Below are 22,174 nucleotides of genomic sequence, written 5' to 3' on the forward strand. Positions count from 1 at the left end.
TATTTCTGATATTTGAGTTTTTGAGGTCCCTGTGATTTTTTTTTTGTTTCCCCTACTAGGCTGTCTTTTTCCAGAGCAGGTACTGTGTCTTATTCTGATTCAGAATGTCTGAGATGAAGGCTGGCTTTCTATATTTACAGAAAGCTCACAGTTGATTCTGTTATTTAGATAGGATTTTATACCATTGAGTTAGAAAATGCTGAAATGCTAAAGCTGTATGGTATCAGCTCCAAGGGCAGTGGGATTTTAGATTTATTCTTTAAGACAAAGAATAAATAGAAATGAATATAGGCCCCCAATGGCAGTTCTAATCATTATTCAGTTAAATAGTCCAGTGCATTGCTGGAAACTTAAGAAGTTAAAGGCTATGTATATTGGTTTCAAATCCTGAGATGTTTGTACCAGGGCCGAATTAAACATTGGGTAAGTTGGGGGACTTGGGTTTTAGCTTATCCCTATTAATAACTTTTAATTGACCATGGAGAAAATTTTGGTGCTTTCTGTCTTAAGTTGAACATGGAATACTTGTATTTTAATTGTCGTAGGGAGTTGATACGCAGTTGGGAATAGGAATAGTAGCTACTATGGCTTCTATTCCTTTGACCATTAACATTACCATTGCCATGATCATCACCGCCAGCAGCTAACTATTCTGTGCTAGAGACTGTGGTAGATGCTATATTAAGTGAACTTTTCCACATGGGGTGCAATCTAGAGCCTCAGGAATAGATATACCCATGAGTGTTATTAATCTAGCTGTCTCAGTTTGTTTTTTTGTGAATCTGATGGTTTATTTTGTTTAAGGAGGAAAGGCCAGAAAATAAACAGATAGAATTTAGGAAGTCTTCTGTCCAAATATATAATATATACCACCCTATTTGTAAAAATACATAATTTATGATGAATTCATTCATTCATTCAAAAATATTTGTTGAATGTTGTACTAGACAGAATCTAACAAGTAAACAGACACAATTTAAAATATTCTTTAAGCTAAAACATTTCACGACCTCTATAACCTTTTCATATTAAAAAGTAAAACTTAATTTTATTGAAGTGGTTTGGGAGCCCATTTTTGAATGGTGGTGGATTTCACTTCATAGTTCCTGCAAACAAATGAAGCAAATAAATGAAGCCATGGTGTGATAAGTGAGAACTCAAAGCAAGTGGTCTCAGTGTGAACACATAAACATAAGCATATCATCTGTTAGGCATTTAAGGTAAGCATTTGTAATATTGAACATGCAATGGTGGCTAAAGTGTCTCCAATTTAGCATTTTCTTTTTTAGCTTATTTTCCAGTTACGCAACATATATTTTGTTCTCTATTGTGCCATTTGATAGTGTCTAGACCATTAGCTAAAAAGATGTGTTTTATTTTTATTTTACATGGCACTTGAGCTCAGCTAGACAAAACAGTTCAAAGTCATCTGTATTTGGGGATGTAGAGAAAGAGGACAGAATCTATTTGTTCAGCAGCTGAGACCTAGTTTTGGAAGTCAAGGTTGTATTTGAAAGGTGGAATTTGCTGACTTTTGCTTTACAATAGTTTTTTTGGTTTTTTTTTGAGAAGGAGTTTCACTCATGTTACCCAGGCTGGAGGGCAATGGCGCGATCTCGACTCACTGCAACCTCCGCCTCCCGGGTTCAGGCAGTTCTCCTGCCTCAGCCTCCTGAGTAGCTGGGATTACAGGCACGTACCACCATGCCCACCTAATTTTTTGTATTTTTAGTAGAGACGGGGTTTCACCATGTTGACCAGGATGGTCTCGATCTCTTGACCTCGTGATCCACCCGCCTTGGCCTCCCAAAGTGCTGGGATTACAGGTACAATAGTTTTTTTGTGGTGTTTTCTTTTAAAACTTTTGCTGAATCTAATTTTGCCTAGTTCACATATGCATTACTGCAGGCACATTCCCAGATATATACTCTAAATGTGTGCATCGTACCTGATCAACTAGGAAAGCTTCTATACCAGAAGCATTAAATGGTGTTCTGCCTCTCATTTTCTCTCAGTAGCAATGAGAAATAAGTGCCTTTGGACCACAGTGGTATTTGGCTGCTGCCCTCAACACTTCAGCGCCCACTCTTTGATGCCATAGGGCACCACCGTGTGCTCATGTGTGCAGTTTTTCTCCTCTCATGACCAGATTATTGAGGCTTGTACCTTATACAGTTGCTGCTGGCTGCAGGACAAGGGAGTAGAACTTGTTTTCTTTCAGGCTCTTTCAAGTGGGAGTTCCTGTATGTTGATTACAGAATGTGTTGGTGACATTGCCACTTTTCCTTAGAGTTTCACAGGACTTTGTAATTTTGCGATTCTAACTCTCAAGAAATTTAGGCAATGGATTTAAGTCTCCTGTGTGTGGAGGTTGTTTTGTGTTTTTGCTTTTGTTGTTGTTGTTGTTGTTTTTTAAACATCTCTTTCCAGTAGGAATCAGGGAAGGGAAACAGGTTTGTGATGGGCCTTGCTTTTAACGTGTTCTAAAGAAGCGGGCCATATGGTGTAGGTAGAAGGTTTAAAGGCCACTGGCATCAGCCATTGGTCTCCAAGGTGTCTCCAAGGCAAAATTACTATCAATTCCTCAGCCCTGGAAAAATATGGCATATCAGCTAGCTTTTCTTCCAGTTAGCAAAGTATACTTCTAGGGATATCACCTTTTATGAAATTTTCTCTTTGCTGCTTAAAATAAAAAGCAAACTCATTTCATTTGGGTCAAATTAAATTGTTAGCACAACTATAGAATATTTTTGTTTGGTGGGTTGTGAGAAACAAGTGGACTTTCAGCTATAAAATATTTTCTCTAGTTAAATATAGTAAGTTGTCCACTCTTAGCTTTTATCATTCTCTATGAATCACACATCATTTTTCACATCATATTGTCATTTGTCCAGACATTCTTTAGGGATTTCCCTAAAAAGGTTAATGATCTCAGCCTCTTTCTAACCATTAAGGTTCAGGATTAAATTTGTCTTCTTTCTCAGACGTGTTCCCAGTAGCAATATATTCTTCTTTATCCTATTTAGCCAACATGGAGATCTGTTTATTCCTTCAGGTGCTTTTCTGTTATGAATGTTAACTTTTCTTCGTTGACAGATTGTTAACTGTGTCTGGGATTTTTGTTCTATTGTATTTTAGATGTGTAAAAGTTGTATAAGATGAGAATGTCTCAACTTTTTGTTTGCTTAGGACTGAACATTATCCTCATTCATGCCCTATAAGCTTGCTGGGCATGTGATCTTTATTGACTCTGCCATCTCTGAAAATAGAGAAAATAAGTAAAACCAAAAAAGAGTAATTGGAAAAAGCTCCTGTGGAGCAAAATTGTCACATAGCAGAATGATTCAGCAGTTGCAGGGGAACTTTATTGATTGAACATTTTTTTAAAGTCTTTTTATTTTTTGGTCTTTTAACAAGCATTTAGTTAAGGTAGAGATACTTTAAATATGATAATACTCAAAATACCTTATTTTGATAATGGAATGTGGTAAGAATAATTTTCATAGGAAATCTACATTTTATTTTATAAATAAAATTTTATCTTTAAAAAAAACTATACTGTCAAATTTTATGCCAAAATAAGTCTCAGAGAAATAAAGGCTAAAATGTGTAAAAAATAACAGAAACTCTATAATAAAATAGGAGTGAATATTTATCTGACCAAGATGGGGGCTTTGAAAGCATATGAAGAAATTGTATTTTTGTGTTTTGTTGTCATAAAATAGACAACATTAAAAAAATGCAGAACTTCCAAGGCCAGGTATATAAATTATGGGGCTGGCTTATTTCCAAATGAAAATGTAGACTCCTATTTCCAAATGAAAATGTAGACTCCTTATTCAAAACATAGGAAAATGGACCAGAAAGGTGCTAAAGTGTAAAGCTTTTCCTTCTGTGGCCTTTCTCATCTTGTCAGGGTGGTTTTTATTTTCTATTTAATGCCATCAGTGTAAAGAAATCTAAATTTTGAATTATTGGCATGAATTTTACCATTTGTCTTCATACTGTGTGACACTAGTTTTAAACGCAAGTGTAAGACCATGTAACTCATGTGTGGAATCATCAAACTTTTTTTTTTTTGTCTTCAACTTTTAAGTTCGGGGTACATGTGCAGGATATACAGGTTTGTTACATAGGTAAACATGTGCCATGGTGGTTTGCTGCATAGATCATCCCATCACCTAGGTATGAAGCCCAGCATCTATTAGCTATTCTTCCTGATGCTCTCCCTTCCCCCACCACACCCCTCCAATAGGCCCCAGTGTATTGTTCCCCTCAATGTGTCCATGTGTTCTCATTATTCAGTGAGAATATGTTTGATTTTTGGTTCCTGTGTTTGTTTGCTGAAGATAATGGCTTCCAGCTCCATCTGTGTCCCTACAAAGGACATGATTTCATTCCTTTTTATGGCTGCACAGTATTCCATGGTGTATATATGCCACATTTTCTTGATCTAGTCTATCCTTGATGGGCATTTAGACTGATTCCATGTCTTTGCTATTGGGAATCACCAAACTTAAACAATTTGCATTTTGTACTTGTACATTCGTGATCATTTTTACCAGAATAGTGGAAACGCTGCATAAAACTAACTCCACAATAACAATTTTCATTTCACTTCTTAATTTGTGCACCTTCTGCTAACATTGTCTGTCTTCTGTTTTGCTGATAAGTAAGGAAGGACTGGAAGGAAAAGGAATTATGAATTTTGAGGAGTCTAGCTCCAGGCTGAAACCCTGTGTGATTTTTTTTTCAGGCCTCACCATAGGCGATGACAAAGGCCCTGGTGGCCTCACAGGGAAAGCTGCCCTCCTGATAGTAGACTTGATGCACAGCCAGTGCATTACAATCTAAGTGGAGTTGTAATGAAGGGCTGAGACCTCCCTGGCTAGTCATGCTCTTATGCCTGTTTACGTTCCTAGCCCAGACACCTGCTTTCCTCAATCTCTTTATCTGAGGTCTTTGGCTGAGGTCCTCTTCAGTCACCTCTGCCAAGGCCTTTTTGTGGAGGGAGGAGTTGGAAACCTCAAAGACATTTTCCTTACTCTGACTTAGTACTAGTTACTTTTCAACTCGTAGTCCTTCCCCCTCACCCTTCCCCTGACCGCTGAGTTTATAAAACTGCTGGAGCGCTTCATTCAGGGCTCCCTCAGCAGTGAGACAGTCCCCATATTCACAACGATCCACCTCACTCTTGATGCATGCAATGTTCAGTGGAGAAACATGGGACTAGAGGGAGTTGGTGCTTCCCTTGGTTTTAGACCCTTGTTTATACTCTTATATCACAATAAGTGATTAACTTTCATTTCTGGCTTGTTGCACTAATCTGCTACTTTGAGCTCTTTCTTTCAGCCTTCAGGTTGTCCTGTCATTCTCTGTTCTTCTACATCATCATTTTCACTGTTAAGTGATTAGCAAACACATGGAAGTAACATGAATAAGAAAGGATATAATGGTAGGGTTCCTTGTGTTAAACACTTTAGACAAGTTAAATTTAAACAAGCTTAATTGTGCAATGAATGATTCATAAATCGGGTAACTCCCTGAACGAGAATAGATTAGGGAGACTCCAGTGCTGCCAAGTGGTTGGAAAGAATTTATGGACAGAAAAAGTAAAGTGACATACAGAAAATGGAAGTGAGGTATAGAAACAGCTGGCTTAGTTACAGCTTGGCATTTGCCTTATTTGGACATTGTCTGAACAAATGTCCACCTTTATTGGGTGAAACTCAGTGACTGGTAAAAGAGTAGGTAGCAGTCTGTTTAGACATCCAGTTAGATTACAGCTCACTATGTATGAAGAAACCTTTAGGCTGTACGTAGAAGGAGGCAACTTAAGGCAAAATTTAATTTAACACTTGGTTGCTTGTGTTTCTTATAGCACCATTGACTTCTTTCTGCATTTGAAGCAAGTTCTGGCGGCCCCTCGAGGCTCAGTGTACCCTCTCACTCAGTGGTAGTCATAAAGGGCTTACTGTGTATGCTGAGTCTCCGTGTGCTGTCACACTTTCTGTGTTCATGGGATATTGTGGACGCATTGCCCAAATGGGCCTCAAGGAACTGTGGACAAGCATGTTGCATGTATCTCCTTGCTCATGCACATTATCCATTGTTACATCAGACTTCATTTAACACAAGTTCAAAGATAAGAATTTCAATCAGCAAGAAAAAAATCCCATCAAAAAGTGGGCTAAGGACATGAATAGGCAATTCTTAAAAGAAGATACACAAATGGCCAACAAACATGAAAAAATGCTCAACATCACTAATTATCAGGGGAATGCAAATCAAAACCACAATGCAATGCCACCTCACTCCTGCAAGAATGGCCATAATAAAAAAAATAATAGATTGTGGCAGGGATGTGGTAAAAAGGAGCACTTTTACACTGTTGGTGAGAATGTAAGCTGGTACAATCACTACGAAAAACAGTGTGAAGATTCCTTAAAGAACTAAAAGTAGATGTACGATTTGATCCAGCAGTTCCACTCCTGCATAGCTACCCAGAAGAAAAGAAGTTATTATATAAAAAAGATAATTGCACACACATGTTTATAGCAGTACCGTTTGCAGTTGCAAAAATATGGAACCAGCTCAAATGCCCATCAGCCAACGAGTGGATAGAGAAAATATGGTATATATAGATGATGGAATACTTCTTAGCGATAAAAAGGAACAAAATAATGGCATTCACAGCAACCTGGATGGAATTGGAGACCATTATTCTAAGTGAAATAACCCAGGAATGGAAAACCAAACATCGTATGTTCTCACTCCTAAACGGGAGCTAAGATATGAGAATGCAAAGGCATAAGAATGATACAATGGACTTTGGGGACTTAGGAGCAAAGGTGGGGGGTGAGGGATAACAGACTACACATTGGGTACAGTGTACACTGCTTGGGTGATGGGGCACCAAAATCTCAGAAATCACCACTAAAAAACTGATCCGTGTAACCAAACACCACCTATTCCCCAAAAGCCTGTTGGAAAAAAAAAAAGATGAGGAATTGTCAGTTTGATACAGAAGAATACTCCTATTAATTAAGAAAAGGAGATTCTCAGGAAAGAAAAAGAAACTCAGAAAAAAAAAAAAAAAGAATTTCAGAATAATGACAGCAAAGCATTAATCCTAATGTGGGACCCTTCTGTACATAGCGCTCTGGACACAGGTTGTATGTCCGCAAAGCTGGCCCTGAAAACTTCTACATATTACATAGCCATAATAAAAAGATAACAGTTGGGAATGATTTGCAATTTAAGCTTGCAGTTATTTGCAAATTAAAGCAATAATGTATGATTTATTTGTATTTTGAAATTAAGATTTTTTAAAAAATAAATTTATTTCAATAGTTTTTGGGGAACAGGTGGTTTTTGGTTACATGGATCTCTTCTTTCGTGGTGATATCTGAGGTTTTGGTGCACCCAGCAACCAAGCAGTGTACACTGTATCCAATGTGTAGTCTTTTATCTCTCACCCCCTGCCCCAACCTTCCCCGTGAGTCCCCAAAGTCCATTATATCGTTCTTACGCCTTTGCATCCTCATAGCTTAGCTCCCAGTTATAAGCGAAAACTTAGGATATTTGGTTTTCCATTCTTGAGTTACTTAGAATAATGGTCTCCAGTTCCATCCAGGTTGCTGTGAATGCCATTATTTTGTTCCTTTTTATGGCTGAGTAGTATTCCGTGGTGTATATCTATGAAACTAAGATTTTAAAAGAAAATCATGTCCCTGTGTTGGTGAAAATATGATCAAATAGTCGCATACTACTAGGAGGAGTGTACAGTTATTTGAAAGCAGTTTGTTTCTCTATATTAAGAACTTTCAAATTATTCATATCCTTTGGCCTGATAACTCTTATTCTAAGAGAAATTATGATAAAGGTTTAAGTTGTACATGAAAACACTATTATAAAAATTATAAATACCTTACACATCTGACAGTATGAATATTAAGGTACAGCCATATGATAGACTATTTTGCAGCCATTAAAATGATATTTTAGACATGAGTAGTGTTTATTATACTGTATTAATATTAAATGAAAATAGCAAGATGCCATATTTCATAAAAGGTGTGTTCAATGACAAACATTTTGACAGGGGTAGTAGTGCATGCCTGTAGTCCCACCTACTTGGGATACTGAGGCAGAGGAGAGGATCCTTTGAGCCCATCTGGGCAATGTAACAAGACTCTATCTAAAAAATAAAGATGGAAATGAAGTTTTTAAAAAAATACCTAGAGAAATACCTAGAAAAAATAAATCTGAATGTTAATAGAGATGGTTATCTCTGGAAAGTTGGGTATTTTATTTTTTCTCATAGTTTTTCTGTATTTCATTCATTCATTTAAAAATGTATTTTAAAAGTACATGTCTTGATCATATGATTTTTATATTGAGATTTTTAAATTTTAAAAGTAGAGGATTTATGCATATTCATTTATTATTTTGCTTAGTAGTTTTTAAGAACAATTATTAGAAAAGTAATACCCACAGTGTGCGTTTGAAGGATTTAGTTCATTTTGTATTTTCATGTGTGACACAAAATCATAAAATAATTTTTTCTTGAGTATATGAATGAATAGATTTTTTATTTTGATACAAAATATGGGATGAGTTAATTGGCCTAATGGTAACTAGTCCTAAAATGTAATGTTTTACAAAGTAGGTACTCAGCAAGATGCAGCAGGAAGGACAATTTTTTTTTTTTTTTTTTTTTTTTTTTTTTTTGAGACAGAGTCTCACTCTGTTATCCAGGCTGGAGTGCAGTAGCATGATCTCAGCTCACTGCAACCTCCACCTCCCAGGTTCAAGCAATTCTCATGTCTCAGCCTCTCAGTAGCTGGGATTACAGGCACACACCACCACACCTGGCTAATTTTTGTATTTTTAGTAGAAATGGGGTTTTGCCATGTTGGCCAGGCTGGTCTCGAACTCCTGACCTCAAATGATCCATCCGCCTTGGCCTCCCAAAGTGCTGGTTTTACAGGTGTGAGCCACCTTATCTGGCCAGTATTCTGTACATTTTTAAATATACTTGATAACATTTAGCTTATTTTGTTGTGTATTTTTCTTCCTTGAAACTTGGCTTGTATATGCCAGGACAAGTGTTTCTGAATTAATTAATATCATATTCATATTCCTCTTGTGAGTTCTAATCATTTGTTTATACTGAAATTTGCCTATTTGGAAATCATTACTCTTTGTTGATAGGAGGAAATATATTTGAATTTCACAAATACATATGTATTGTGCATTTGTAAAATGTGTTGCATATTAGCCAAAATGTGTAACTTCTACGTAGGCATAGAGCTTGTCTCTCTTCACTATTGTAGCCTTTGAGGTCTCACCCAATGATTAATAAATATTTGTTTAATGAGTTAGAGTCTAGTCTTCTAGAATATTTTCCCATCATGATGGTTTTCATCTGGATATCCAGACATGGATTTCCTTTAAGCCACAGATAATTGTCTCTAATAATAAATATGCTCATTATTCTTTCCTATGTGTGGGACTTAGCTTCTAGTAAGAAAATTGAAACCTATATAAACTGGTTTTAAAATGGGCCACTGTGGTTTTCCCATTTCACCCCAACAACTTATTATGAATATATGTATATATTTTTTCAAGACGGTGTCTTGCTCTGCTGCCCACGCTGGAGTGCAGTGGTGTGAGCTAAGCTCACTGCAACCTCTGCCTCCCAGATTCAACCAATTCTCCTACCTCAGCCTCTCAAGTAGCTGGGATTACAGGTGCCCACCACCATGCCAGCTAATTTTTTGTATTTTTGGTAGAGACAAGGTTTCTCCATGTTGGCCAGGCTGGTCTCAAACTTCTGACCTCAAGTGATCCACCCAGCTCGACCTCCCAAAGTGCTGGGATTACAGGCGTGAGCCACTGCGCCCAGCCAATTATGAATGTTTTCATATAGAAAAGTTGAAGAATTGTACAGTAAATACCTATATGTCTACTACCTAGATTGCACAAGTAACATTTTAATATACTTGCTTTACCAAATAATCTAACCATCTCCTCATCCCTCTATCTGTTTATTGGTTCATCTTTTATTTATACAGTTTAAGAAATTTGCAGGTATCAATATACTTCGTCTCTAAAAACTTCAGAATTAATCTCCGGTGTTTCGAATGCTTTCAGAGTTTGACTATATGAAATTATATGTAGACATTTGGAACAGATAACTGTTAGGAAACTAAACTCTATCACCTTACATTATTTTCCATACTTAGATTGGAAGGATAGGTTAGAAAGGAAGAAAATGATTTTAGCTCTGTATACTTTATTTTATAGTTTACAGAGAATTTTCATGTGTGTCGTCTAATTTGAGCTAATATTACTATTAATAGTAATAGTAGCTAACATTTGTTGAATGCTTTGTGCCAGGTACTGTGCAAGTTTACCTTTAAGAAAGGTACTATGCCAAATTCTTTTCATCCCACTTATAGTTGGTTGTCATATCTATTTTTCAAATGGATTGATTTGTTCACTTAAAGGAATAGTTTTCAGCCCTGTGGTAAACCTTTTAAATTCATATTTGCCAGCTGCTGCTATTTTTAGACTGAAGTCTTTGGTTTTTGATGGATTCCTAGGACAGAAACATTTTCTTGGATATTTTATCTTTATAGTTTGCTATTCAGAATAATATATGAGCATAACTTAGGAAAAATTGCTGAAAATGTTTTCTTTGATTGACTCTATTTATCAGCCTCTGATTCTAGTGTGTTGCATGACTTTAAAAGTGCAAAATCTCATATAATGTAATGGATTATAAGAGAGTGTGCATTTAATAGTTATTTCTTCTTGGATTAATTCTATGACTAATAAAAAACGGTAGTTACTTTTTGTGTATTTGTTATACTGTGTGCCAGGTATTGTGATTATCTATATAACTGTCTATATAATTTACATAAAATGCTGTGAGAGTTGAGAGACAGAGTGGGGTTAATGGCTTGTCCTGTGTCACGTGGCTAATAAATAGAAGAACCAGGACATGAGTGTTTCAGCTGCAAAGTCTCTGTGTTTGACCTCTACCCTGCTGTTTTCTATGGTGCGACCTGAGACCCCCCTGCTTTATAATTTCTTGGGTTGATTATTACGTATGTACATTTCTTACTTCAGACGTGCTGATTCTGAATCTCTGTGGATGAAATGCGGTTTTTTTGTCATTTAGTTGATTTTCATGTACAGTAAAGTTTGAGAACCATGGTGCTATGCTTTTCTCTAAGCATTATTATGTTTTAATCTCTGTAAGCCCAGAAAAATAGCCAAGCTGTATTAATCATTCTTATCCTTGGAGTATATGAAATTTTGCCTTCATCTTTATGCTTTTGTCTTTGCTTCAAGATTGTCATGGATTTTAAGCACCCAGATGGTATCACAGTGCCAGTTATGTTGCCACGTCGGAGTTTGCTCGTGATGACTGGAGAATCTAGATACCTTTGGACCCATGGGTATGTACTGAAATATGACAGGACTCTTTTTACTTTATGAGACTTCTCATTCTTCTTTGTCTGAGCCACAGGGACCATGCCCTGTGCCTGCAGATTGAGGCTTCTGGGTTCAAAACTCCTAGGGGCATAAATCTATAGTTTGATTTTTGTTAAACATTACCTTTTTACTTGGAAAAAAATTTAAATTTATAGCAAAGTTGCAAGCATTGTACAGTGAACTTCTTTCATCTTTCACCTGCATTTACCGATTTTGAACATTTGGGACATTTTTTATTTCTGTCTCACATGTTATTATTTTCACTGAATCATTTTAGAGTAAGTTACAGACATCATGGCTTACTCTTCCGTGCTTCATTGTGTATTTGCTAAGAACGAGGACATTGTGTATGTCAGAGATTGTCAAACTCTGGCTAGTGGGCCACATTTAGTTCTCAGACTGTTTTTGTACTGCTCTTGAGCTAAGAATCGTTTTTACCTTTTTAAAGACTGTAAAAGAAAAAAACAATGAAGAATATTTGACAGAGACTATATGTGGCCCCCAGTGCCTAAAATATTCACTCTCTGGCCCTTTACAGAAAAAGTTTGCCAATCTCTGTTCTATAAAACCACAGTGCAGTGCCAAATTCAGGAAATTCAACATTGACAAAATAACTCTTACTATACTCTTATACAATCCATATTCAAATGTTGCTAGTTAAATGTTATAGTACTTTAAGCGTTCTTTCTGATCCAGGATTCAGTTTGCGATCCCACATTAAGTCTTGTCAATTCTGTTTAGTCTTTTGTTTGAAACAGTTTCTTAACTTTTGTTTGCACTTAATGACATTGACTCTCTTGAGGAGGCCAATTGTGTTGTAGAATGTTCTGCAATTTGAGTTTATTTGATTAAATAAAAATCTAAATAAATGAGTATGTGCTTCTGGTAGGGATACATCTTTGGCCTTTTGAGGAGAGACCATTACACTGCTGAAATTTACGTATATTGTCCCTTGAAATACTGCTGAGTTCTGAACTTATTAATTCTGTTCTTCTTGGAGATTTTAGCTGACATATTTTTATAAAAATTCAAGGAAATGAACATGTAAATGAGTTTGTAACCTGTCCTAATGTGAGCCATTAAAAAATGATGACCTGATTTTGTGCACTTAAAATGAAAAACAAAAAAATGATGATGTGATCCATTAATTTCAGGTCTTGGAATTTTGAGAATAACGACATTTTCTTTTCTGGATTCAAGCATTTTTGCTATCACTAATGTTTAAACTTCTAAAGAGTAATAATATTACAACAAGTACAAAATAAGAAATTACTTTTCATATATATATATTGTGAAAATATTTTAATCTATTCTGGTAATGGTACAGATTAATTTTTTTCTAAAATAACATTTGATCACATTATTCTCTTACTGAAAGCATGTTGTACTATTAAATGTTAATAGGGTTGTTTCTGGAAAGTTAGATTATAGGTAATATTTATTTTTAATATTTGCCCTGGAGTCAGAATTCTCTGCAGTATTTTCAGGGAAAAAACCCTCAGTATTATTTTTGAAGGCTGCCATTGATACACATTGCCTGTAACGTGACTGTGTGTGTGTGTGTGTGTGTGTGTGTGTGTTAGGAAGAGAGAGAGAGATGGGGAAATGGGGGAGGGAGGGAAGGAGGCAAAGAGACCAGAGGCAATAAAGAGAGAGAGAGAGAGACATCTAACAAATGCTATACCAGCCACTGAGAGGTTTATCAGAATCTTTGGGTAGAAAGGAGAATAGATTGGAAAAGCATATTTAATACACTTAAAATGCATATAAATTACAGGAAGTAAGCCTTGATAAAACTTTTTGATTTCTATGCTGAGAAACAGAGCACTAGAAAGCATTATAGAGGGACATGGATTGAAAAAAGTTAACACTGCCTTGTAATTTTAATTCCAGATACCTCAATCTAACTTGAATTTGTTCAAGTTTAAATTTACTATTCTAGCCATCATACCCTAAATCAGAAGTGAAGACTGGCAGCACAGGGGTAAACTCACAGTCAGGCATTTCTATTTGGCCAGTGCAGTAGTTGTCCACATGGTGGCAGTTTGTTTTTTTCAATTTTCTGCATATAAAAATTAGGAGCTTTCACATAAAATTTTGAATTTTCAGCTTCTCTTGAGAAATTGAGAAGATCTGACAACATTGAACCTTAGTATTGCTTGGCAGCAGTACCTGAAAGTATTTATCACTAGCATTCTTTCGGTGGGGGCCTACTTCTCCAGTTCCCTACAGTTCCCATTCCTTCTGTTACTCCTTCATCTAAGGCTGAGCATCAGCTGTCATTTAACACTGTGCGTGTACTATTGTTTTTATCTTAGAGTTAAATGAAAATTGAGTATTTCTTGAACTCATTTCTGTATTAAAAGTAGGAGATAGAAAGATAGACTGAATGAGAATGTATGTTTCAAGAAAAAAGAGCAGAACACTCTGCTCTGTGTTGAAATGAAAATTTATCCTCTGTGTGTAATGGCAAACAATATATTTCTAAACAAGTTCACCTGTTTCATTTATTTATGCCATCTGACTGGCCCCAGGAAGCATTATTTTATGAGATTATGTGAATGCTCCTTTTAAATTATTTCTGGAGCATTGTCCTTGTGTCAGGCATTGTTCTAAAAACTTTACATATATTAACTCATTTAACTTACACTATCACAGTGGCAAGTTTGTTCCATGGTTTTGTCCTTATGTTTGAAGGAAATTGGAGCATAAACAAGTTAAGTAACTTGTACAAAGTCACAAAGCAGTAAGTCGCAGAGCCAAGCTCAGAAGCCAGGCAGTCTGGTTTCAGAATTTGCGTTCTTACCAATGATATTAGGGCTAAATTTGTTTGTTCCCTTTTCTCTGAACTTATACTGTGCCTTCTAGCCTTCACACCTTTGCCAGCCCTGTATCTGTTAACATATAGCTTTTTTACTTCCTTCATAATTTATAAATCTGTCCTGACTACATAAACTTGAAATAATTTATTCCTTATCTTAACTTTTAAAGTCTGTATTGTTTTCTATTACCTTGAGATGTCTCTTCTATTATATTGAATTGTTATTTAAATCTAAAAAACTCTTTTTATAATCTTATTGAATATTGCCCCAATTTGATTAGAATTTGAGTGCAGAGGGAAAACAGCGTTTAGCAATGTTTAAATAAATCATTACTTTAACATATGTTACCTGTTCTTAAACATTTGAGATTGTTGGAAAAGCAGTTAGGAACTCCTTGGCCTTTGCCTAAGGTGTAACTTTTGACAAGTGAAGTAATTGACTTAAAGCCATAACAAAGAATGACTTACTCTTCAAAAGAGGAATTAGTTTGCTAACAAGGGCTTCAAGAGACTTATTCCTCTAAAATATCTTGACTTTGTTTAGTACCATAGTTTTAATCATTTATAGCTATTAGAATAACAGTAATATAAATTTAGGCAATGATTGCTTGCTTTCACCTCTAAAAAATTGCCTTTAGCACAGGCTTTTTAAAAAGAGCCATTCTCTACCTTGCTATTTAAAATAGCATCAAGACTTATAAATATTTCTCTATCTTGCTATTTAAAATAGCATCAAGACTCATAAATATTTTCTTTCTAGTACTTAGGATTAATTTACTGGGGTGTTTAAAAAGCAATTGGCTTGGAATTTTGTTTCTTATAACAGATGGAGTGAAATATAGCAATGACAAGATGAAAGTTGAGAACTGAAGTACATTATATTTTTCATTTTAGGATCAAATCAATTTTAGGTCAACATTTCTCTTTCTAGATTACCTGGCTTTTATTATAGTAAAGAGGTATCAACAACTTAAGTAAAAAATGGTAATTTTAAGGCCAGGCACGGTGGCTCATGCCCGTAATCTCAGCACTTTGGGAGGCCCAGGAGGGCGATCACCTGAGGTTGGGGGTTTGAGACCAGCCTGACCAACATGGAGAAACCCTGGTCTGCTAAAAATATAGAATTAGCTGGGCGTGGTGGTGCATGCCTGTAATCCCAGTTACTCAGAAGGCTGAGGCAGGAGAATCACTTGAACCCGAGGGTAGGTGGGGGTGAGGGCAGACGGAGGTTGTGGTTAGCCGAGATCACACCATTGCACTCCAGCCTGGGCAACAACAACGAAACTCCATCTCAAAAAAGAAAAATTATAATTTTATATAATTTGCTGAGATCTTTCAGTCTCAGTACATTTCTTATGAATATGAAGAAGCCTACTTCCATAGAGAGATAACCTTGCCTAGAGTAAACGAAGCAGAAAACTTGGCCTAAGAAGATCTGAGTCTTGGGAATAAGTTTTTAAAAGAAATACAACACATATAGACTGAAAATTATAGGAAAATTATTGCTATCCATAGTGTCCTATGGATAGGAAACTTAATATGGTTAATATATCAGTTGTCCCCAAAATCTATGGAGACAGTGTAATTCTCATTAAAACTCTAAAAGGACTTATTTGTCAAAATTGACAAACTGATTCTAAAATGTATAAGGAAATGTGATTGTCAAAACAATCTTGAAGCAATGTTAGGGGATTTATTCTGCCTTATGTTTAAGACTTAACTATACAACTGTATAATCAAAATAGTATTATTGTACAGAGAGACAGATCAGTGGGACAGATTATATCCAGAGATAGCTCTACATATACATAGTCAGTTGATTTTTGTCAAAGATACCAATGTAATTAAGTGTGGAAAGGAAATTTTTCATCAAATGGTGCTGGAGCAACTGAATATCCATGTGGAAATAAAATGAACCTTTAGTTTACCTCATACCATTCACAAAAATTAATTCGAGGTAGATCATAGATTTAAATGTAAAAGCAAAAACTATAAAATGGCTTAAAAGAAATTCTAAAAAAATATTTTTGTGAACTTGGGGTAGCCAAAGTTCTTTTAAAGAGAGATTTATTAACATACTTACTATTAAGAAATAATAAATTAAAGATACCATTAAGAAAATGAGAAGGCAGCCACACATGGGGAGAAAATATCTGCTATGTATTTCTGTTTACATCTATATCTTTATTTATTTCTATCTAACAAGGAATTGGGCAAAAGGGTTGAGCAGATCCTTCATCAAAAAAGGATCTATGCATGTCTAATAAGCACATAAAAAGATGTATAACATCATTAGTCATCAGATAAATAATAAAACCACAATTTCTTACCACATATCACTCACTAAAATGGCTAATATTTAAAACTCAGAAAATACCAAGTCTTGGTGAGAAAGTTAAGCAGCCTGGAACTCTCTCATATGTTGCTGGTTGGAGTGTAACATTATATAACTACTTTGGAAAACTAGAAGTTTCTTACCTTATGACCCACCAATTTCACTCTTTATTACTTCTTAAAACCCACCAATTTGAGTCCTAGGTATTTACCCAAGAGTAGTAAAACTATATATCCAAAAATGATGTATATAAGAATGTGCACAGAAGCTTTATTTGTAATAGTCCCAAACTGTGGACACCAAAATATCCATCGACATGAGATTTTTGATAAGTTGTGTCATGTTCTGGAATATTACTTTGTAATAAAAGGACGACCAACTACTGATATGCTCAACATGGATGAGTCTCAAAATCATTATGTTGAGTAGATAAAGCCAGACACAAAATAGCACTAACTGTTTATGAAGTTTAAGAATAGACAAAATTATGCTGATAGAAATCAGAACAGCAGTTGCTTCAAGGTGGGAAGGATTGACTTGAAGAGGGTACAAGGGAATTTCCTTGGATGATGGAATGTTCTATATCTTAATGTGGTGGTTAAATGCACATATATATTTGTCAAAACTAATTGAACTCTACAATTATGATCTGTGCATTTCACTATGTGGAAATTGAACTTTAAAAAGGGCATTATTTTTCTACCAAATCCTTTTTCTCATTCAAAAATTTGATCTTACCCCAGTGAATCCTCCTCATGCCTTCTTACAGTCCAATGGCTTGTACTTACTTACTTTTATTTTTATTTTTCATTTTTGAGACTGGGTATCACTTTGTCACCTAGGCTGGAGTGCAGTGGCACAATCATAGCTCACTGCAGCCTCAACCTCCTGGCCTCAAGGGTTATTTCCACCTCAGCCACCTGGGTAACTGGGACTACAGGTGTGTGCCACCATGTTTGGCTAATTTCTTTTCTAATTTTTTGTGCAGACAAGGTCCCACTATGTTGTCCAAGCTGGTCTCGAACTTCTGAGCTCAAGCAATCCTCCCACCTCGGCCTCCTGAAGTGCTGGGATTATAGATAGGCATGAGTCACTCTGCTCAGCCTCCTTTTTACTTTTCAATCCTTTGTTTTACTTATTTTATCAATATTACCCAATTTAAGATTGAATTATATGCTTTCTTGTTCCATTATCTATGGTTTTCTGATGTTAATAATTTTGAACCTTAACTAAATTTCAGTTACTGAGAAAGATGTATTAAAAACTCCAGTGATAATCATGTATTTATGTATTTCTCCTGTTTTTTTTTTTTTTTTTTTTTACTTTTTGCTTTATGTATTTTAAGACTGTGTTATTACTTAGATGCATACAAATGTATAGGATTTTGTATCTTTTTGTTGGAGTTACTGTTCTGTCTGTTTTTATATTTAGTAAAAAGTAGACTTTATTGCCTTAAAGTCTACTTTGATTAGTATTTCTAATCACCTTTCTTTTGGTTTTGCTTAGTATATGTAAAATATTTATTTTGTGTGTTACATATATATATATATATTTATTTTCAACAATTTCCTGTGCTTATATTTAAGGTATGTTTCTTGTAGTCACTATGTAGTTGTATTTAATTTTTAAAAATCCAGTCCAGTTATCTTTGTTTTTTAATTAGAGTTTTTAATACTTTTACATTTAATATATTACTGACAATGAGTTTAAATTTACCATCTATTTGTTTCCTTTTGGCCCCATCTGTGCTGGAATTGGTGTTAATTAAATATTTGTTATTTTATTTTCCCTGGAATAATTTGTTGTACATTCTTTTAATATTATTATCTTGAAGATAATTTCCTTAAATACTTTCATTTCTTTGTTTTTCCACAATGTCTAACAGTTCAGAGAATCCAACAGATATTTGTAATAAATTCTTCTAGATTTACTCTTTTCAGTTAACATTTTTAAAGGACTGAAATATTTTTATTAATACAGTGTTAAGTAAATTTTTTTGACTATTGTTTAGAATCACATGCAGAAAATTTGATACTGTTCAAGCATCTGGAAGTCAAAAAAGTGGAATTATCACCAGTGATGTTGGAGACATAACTTTAAGCAAGAGGGGATTAAGAACATCATTCACATTTAGGAAAGTGAGGCAAACGCCTTGTAACTGTAGTAAGTATATACTTTTGTTTCTACTGTAAAATGGAGTCAGTTTAATATAGAAGTCCTTTAAGGTCCCATCAACACCTAGGAGAACTTTTTCTGAATCTGTCTAATGACATTTCCTGTATTGTACTTTCATGCACTTTTCTTAACTACCCTCATTAGAGTTTACATTCTTTGAGGGTAGGGTCTGGATCTTATTATCTTTTTTTTTTTTTTCCCCAAACTTAGTACTTGAGTTGGGTGCCCAATAAGTATTTCACTTATTCAAGTAACAGTTAAGAGTGCTGCAATTGAAGGGCAATAAGATATTATTTGTTCAAAAAAGGATATTGTTGGGAATGGTTTGGTAAGTTTCTAAATTACTTCTTAATCTAACAGGGAAGTTGGAGTTGATTAATTGTTCTATAGTAGATAACTCTAGGGAGATAAGCAATAGTTTATGTTTTAGTGGATTTGAGAACTCAGAAGGGAATAAAAGAACTGCTCAAAAACTTGTCAAGAGGGTGTTATTTTGAATTGTCTATACAAGTACCTTATGTTCTGGATTTCTTTGACTCAACAGAACCTCTTTCATTTTGTAAATAGTATTTTGTAATGACAGCGATAATAAAATCCTTTTTATATCTTGGGGGTTTTAATTATGATGGTATCTACCCATAGTTTTTGGATTTGGTCATAATCTTAAAAATAAATTTAATTAAAAACTCTTATATCTACAAAATATTATCCTTTTAGAACATTGAAATTTCTATATTTTGTATCTTGATGTTAGTGAAGCTTAAAAGAACTTTTTATTTTACTAAAAGTGTCCTTGAAGGCTTAAAATATCGAATTTTAAAAATTTAATTTAAAATGTTTATTCATTATTTGATGAGTATCTAACATTGCAGATAGTGAGTTACATGGTATAGAAAAATAAAGCATGGCTCTCGTTTCCAAGGAATTTAAAGTGTAGTTGGAGAGGCAAGCTAGTTTTCTTATGCAAGTGTTTGTCATGGGCATTTATTAAATGTAAGAAGCTCTTATTGGAGATTCAATTTACAAATTTTTGTTTTTTAAAAGACAAATAACAATTGTGGCTGGCACAGTGTCTCGTGTGTGTAATCCCAGCACTTTGAGAGGCTGAGGCAGGAGAATTGCTTGAGGCCAGGAGTTCGAAATCTGCTTGGGCAACATAGCAAGATCCTCTCTCTACAAAAAAATAAAATAAAAATTTAGACAGAAATGGTGATGTGTGTCTGTAGTCCTACCCACTAGGAAATCTGAGGTGGGAGGATTGTGTGAGCCTAGGAGTTCAAGGCTACAGTGAGCTATGATCGCACCACTGCACTCCTGCCTGGGTGACAGAGCAAGACCCTGTCTCAAAACAAAAAACAGCAACAGAAACCCCCCCAAATTGTAAATGTTTATCATGTACCACATGATGTTTTAAAATACATATATATTATGGAATCACTCAGTTGAGCGAATTAACACATATTACCTCACATACTTAAACCTTTTTGTGATGAGAGCACGTAAAATTTTATTCTCATAGTGATTTTCAAGAATGCAATACATTATTATTAACTATAGTCACCATGTTTTACACTAGATCCCTGGGACTTATTCTAACTGAAATTTTGTATTCTTTGGCTAGCATCCCCCCAGCCCCCACCCCCAACTGCCTGAGCCCCTGGCAACCATCATTCTACTACTCTCTATTCTGTGAGATCAGCTTTTTTAGATTCTATATATGAGTGAAATTGTATAGTATTTGGCTTCTGTGTCTGGCTTTTTTCTCTTAACATAATATCCTCCAGGTTTATCCATGCTGTAAATGGCAAGATTTCCTTCTGTTTGTGGCCGAATAGTATTCTGTTGTGTATATGTACCATATTTTCTTTATCCATTCATCACTGATAGACACTTTGATTGATTCTATGTCTTGGCTGTTGTGAGTAGTGTTGCAGTAAACATGTGAGTGCAGTTGTCTTTCTGACATACTAATTTCATTTTCTTTGGATATATACCCATACTAGGATTACTGGTTTATAAGATAGTACTTATTTTTAATCCTTTTTTTTTTTTTTTTTTAAGGAAGGCAGAGAAGGGTTTTATTGAGTGACAGAACAGCTCTTGACATGAGAGGGGATTGAACCCGAAGTGGGTAGCCCTCTGTGTGAGAGAGGGCCTGAAGGCAGACAGTCCCCTATTTCTAATTTTTTGAAGAACCTCTGTGTTTTCATAATGACTGCTCTAATTTACATTCCCACCAACAGTGTGCAAGGATTCCCTTCTCCTTTTATCCTCACCAACACTGGGTATTTTTTGTCTTTTTTTTTTTTTTTTTAATACTGTTGCATGTGCAGTAGCACGATCATGGCTCGCTGCAGCCTTGACACCCCAGGCTCAAGCAGTCCTCAGTAGTTGAGACTGCAGGTGCCCACCACCGTGCCTAGCTGATTTTTTTATTTTTTTCAGAGACACGATCTCTTTGTGTTGTCCAGGGTGGTTTCGAACTTGTGGTTTTAAGTGATGCTCTTGCCTTGGCCTCTCAAAGTGCTGGGAGTAAAGGCATGAGAGCCACCACACCTGGTCATTTTTAGTCTTTTTTATAATAGACATTCTAACAGGTGTGAAGTGATATTTTATGTATTGAATTTGGATTTTCCTGATGATTGGTGAATTTTTTTTTTTTAGTTTATGGTTGTTCTTTTTATAATTTTGATCAAAGTTTGTAGATTTTTAACTGACAAGAGTTGGTTATCCCTTTAGGCAACTTAGATGTTCATAGTTTCCAAGAGAAAACAATTTTACAAAGACCAATTAAGGATAAATTGTAATTTATATTTTAGTATAATCACAACTCTCATTTAACCAGTATAATGTAACCCATTTGTTTCTAAATGTATGTTTTAGAGCCCTCAGTCATTTGGGAATTGAGGTAATAATCACAGGCATTTACTGAACACTGTTAGAAGCAGTTTCTATGCATTTCCCCAATTCTCACAGTAATGCTGAGATAGATACTATTACATCCACTTACCGATGAGAAAACTGAAGCACAAAGAAATTAAATAAGTATTTCTTAAATATTCACTAAAAATGTTTAGAGTTTTTCTTCACCTATTAATAGGCACTAGATACTTCTGTCTCTCTCCATTTTCGGCTTTCTCAACGTTTGGTATATTCTAGTTATATTTAGGGAAAAGAGGGCTGTTTTATATTCATTCCTGCAGCCATCAGTGTCGTAGCTGAATTCTTTGCTATGTGATTTCTTTCCTGCCCTCCTTCCTTCCCTCCTTCCTTCCTTCCTTCCTTCCTTCCTTCCTTCCTTCCTTCCTTCCTTCCCTCCCTCCCTCCCTCCCTCC

General features: G+C 35.3%; 1 protein-coding gene across 5 annotated transcripts in view; it reads left to right on the forward strand.

Moving 5' to 3' along the window:
- Nucleotides 1–22,174, forward strand: part of ALKBH8 (alkB homolog 8, tRNA methyltransferase) — a 65,820-nt gene that overhangs the window by 25,004 nt on the left and 18,642 nt on the right. For all 5 annotated transcript variants that reach the window (XM_032285692.1, XM_032285697.1, XM_032285693.1 and 2 more), the window contains exons 8-9: nt 11,365–11,471; nt 18,676–18,827. In XM_032285692.1, coding sequence (XP_032141583.1) covers nt 11,365–11,471; nt 18,676–18,827 — 259 coding nt within the window. The remainder of the gene's footprint in view (nt 1–11,364; nt 11,472–18,675; nt 18,828–22,174) is intronic.

This window comes from Sapajus apella, unplaced genomic scaffold (genome assembly GCF_009761245.1).
Source record: "Sapajus apella isolate SASKATOON/1434 unplaced genomic scaffold, GSC_monkey_1.0 scaffold16, whole genome shotgun sequence".
Classification (NCBI taxonomy): Eukaryota; Metazoa; Chordata; class Mammalia; order Primates; family Cebidae; genus Sapajus; species Sapajus apella.